Source organism: Mastomys coucha, unplaced genomic scaffold, assembly GCF_008632895.1.
Source record: "Mastomys coucha isolate ucsf_1 unplaced genomic scaffold, UCSF_Mcou_1 pScaffold15, whole genome shotgun sequence".
NCBI classification, from domain to species: Eukaryota; Metazoa; Chordata; class Mammalia; order Rodentia; family Muridae; genus Mastomys; species Mastomys coucha.
The window spans coordinates 55,920,075-55,922,047 of NW_022196897.1; the positions used below are offsets into that span (position 1 = coordinate 55,920,075).

Genomic DNA, 1,973 nt, shown 5'->3' on the forward strand with positions numbered 1-1,973 from the left:
TTCCATGATCTGTCCATTGGTGAGAGTGGGGTGTTGAAGACTTCCACTATTACTGTGTGAGGTTCACTGTGTGTTTGCTTTTTACCAACACTACATTCAAGAGAGAGATGATATCCAAAATATACAAAGAACTCAAGAAGTTAGACTCCAGAGAATCAAATAATCCTATTAAAAATGGGGTACAGAGCTAAACAAAGAATTCTCAACTGAGGAACCTCAAATGGCTGAGAAGCACTTAAATGTTCAAGATCTTTAGTCATCAGGGAAATGCAAATCAAAATGACCCTGAGATTCAACTTCACATCACAGAATGGCTAAGATCAAGAAGTCAGGTGACAGCAGATACTGGTGAGGTTGTGGAGAAAGAGGAACATCCTCCATTGCTGGTGGGATTGCAAGCTGGTAAAACCAGTTTGGAAAATAATCTCGTGGTTTCTCAGAAAATTGCATATAGTGATACCTGAAGACCCAGTTATACCACTCCTGGGCATATACCCAAAAGATGCTCCAACATATAACAAGGACACATGCTCCACTGTGTTCATAGCAACCTTATTTGTAATAGCCAGAAACTGAAAACAACCCTGAGGTCCCTTGTCAGAAGAATGGATACAGAAAATGCAGTACGTTTACACAATGGAGTACTACTCAGCTGTTAAAAACAATGACTTCATGAAATTCACAGGCAAATGGATGGAACTAGAAAATATCATTCTGAGTGATATAATCCAGACACAAAAGAACACACATGGTATGTATTCATTGGTAAGTGGGTATTTGCCTAAAAGCTCACAATGCCCATGATACAACCCACAAGTCATATGGAGCTTAAGAAGAAGGAAGACCAAAGTGTGGATGCTTCAATGCTACATAGATGGGGGGACAAAATAATCACATGAGGTAGAGGAGAGAGGGACCAGGAGGAAGGTAGGAGGGGGAGGGGACAAAAGGGAGGCAAGATCTGGTATGGGAAGGGATAGGAGGGAGGGACTGAAGGTCAGGAAATTGAATAGAAATATGTAGCAATGGGGGATGGGGAACTGGTGTAGCCACTAGAAAGTCTCAGATGCTAGGAAAGGGAGAGGCTCCTAGGATCCAATGGGAATGACAGCTGAAATACCCAACAAAGGGGAGATAGAACCTAAAGAGACCACCTCCCATAGATAGGCACAGTCCCCAGTTGAGGATAGGGCCACCGACCCATCTCACAATTTTTAACCCAGAATTGTTCCTGGTTAAAGGAAAGACTGTGACAAAAAATACTGAACAAAGACTGAAGAAAAGGCTTTCCAGAGACCATCCCATCTAGGGATCCATCCCATTTGCAGACACCAAACCTAGACACTATTGCTGATGCCAAGAAGTGCTTGATGACAGGAGCCTGGTATGGCTGTTCCCTGAGAGGCTCTGCCAGCACTTGACTAATGCAATGGAGCCAACCATCAGACTGAGCACAGGGACCCCAGTGGAAGAGCTAGGGGAAGGACTGAAGGAGCTGAGGGGGATTGCAGCCCCATAGGAATAAGAATATCAACTAACCAGACCACCCATAGCTCCCAGGGACTAAACCACCAACCAAAGAGTATACATGGAAGGACCCATGGCTCCAGATACATATGCAACAGAGGATGGCTTCATCTGGCATCACTGGGAGGGGAAGCCCTTAGTCCTGTGAAGGCTTAATGCCTCAGTGTAGGAGGATGCCAGGGCAGTGTGGTGAGAGTGGGTGAGCGAGTGAATGAGTGAGTGAGTGAGTGAGTGAGTGAGTGAGTAGGTGGAGAAGAACCCTCATAGAGGCAGGGGAAGGGAGGGAGAGGGGGGATGAGATGAAGGTATGTATGGAGGGGAAACCAGGAAGGGGGATATCATTTGAAATGTAAACGAATAAAACGATTAGTTAGAAAGGAAAGAAAAAACTAACACAGACCTTTTCACTCTCTGTGTCTAGGGCAGATGTAGCTTCATCCAGGAGT

The 1,973-nt window shown here is 45.0% G+C and overlaps 1 protein-coding gene across 1 annotated transcript in view; it reads right to left on the bottom strand.

The window, feature by feature from the left end:
- Abcb11 (ATP binding cassette subfamily B member 11) overlaps positions 1-1,973 on the bottom strand; it is a 133,449-nt gene that overhangs the window by 2,479 nt on the left and 128,997 nt on the right. Inside the window, exon 26 of the mRNA XM_031373202.1 lies at positions 1,928-1,959. Within this exon, the coding sequence (XP_031229062.1) occupies positions 1,928-1,959 (32 nt within the window). The remainder of the gene's footprint in view (positions 1-1,927; positions 1,960-1,973) is intronic.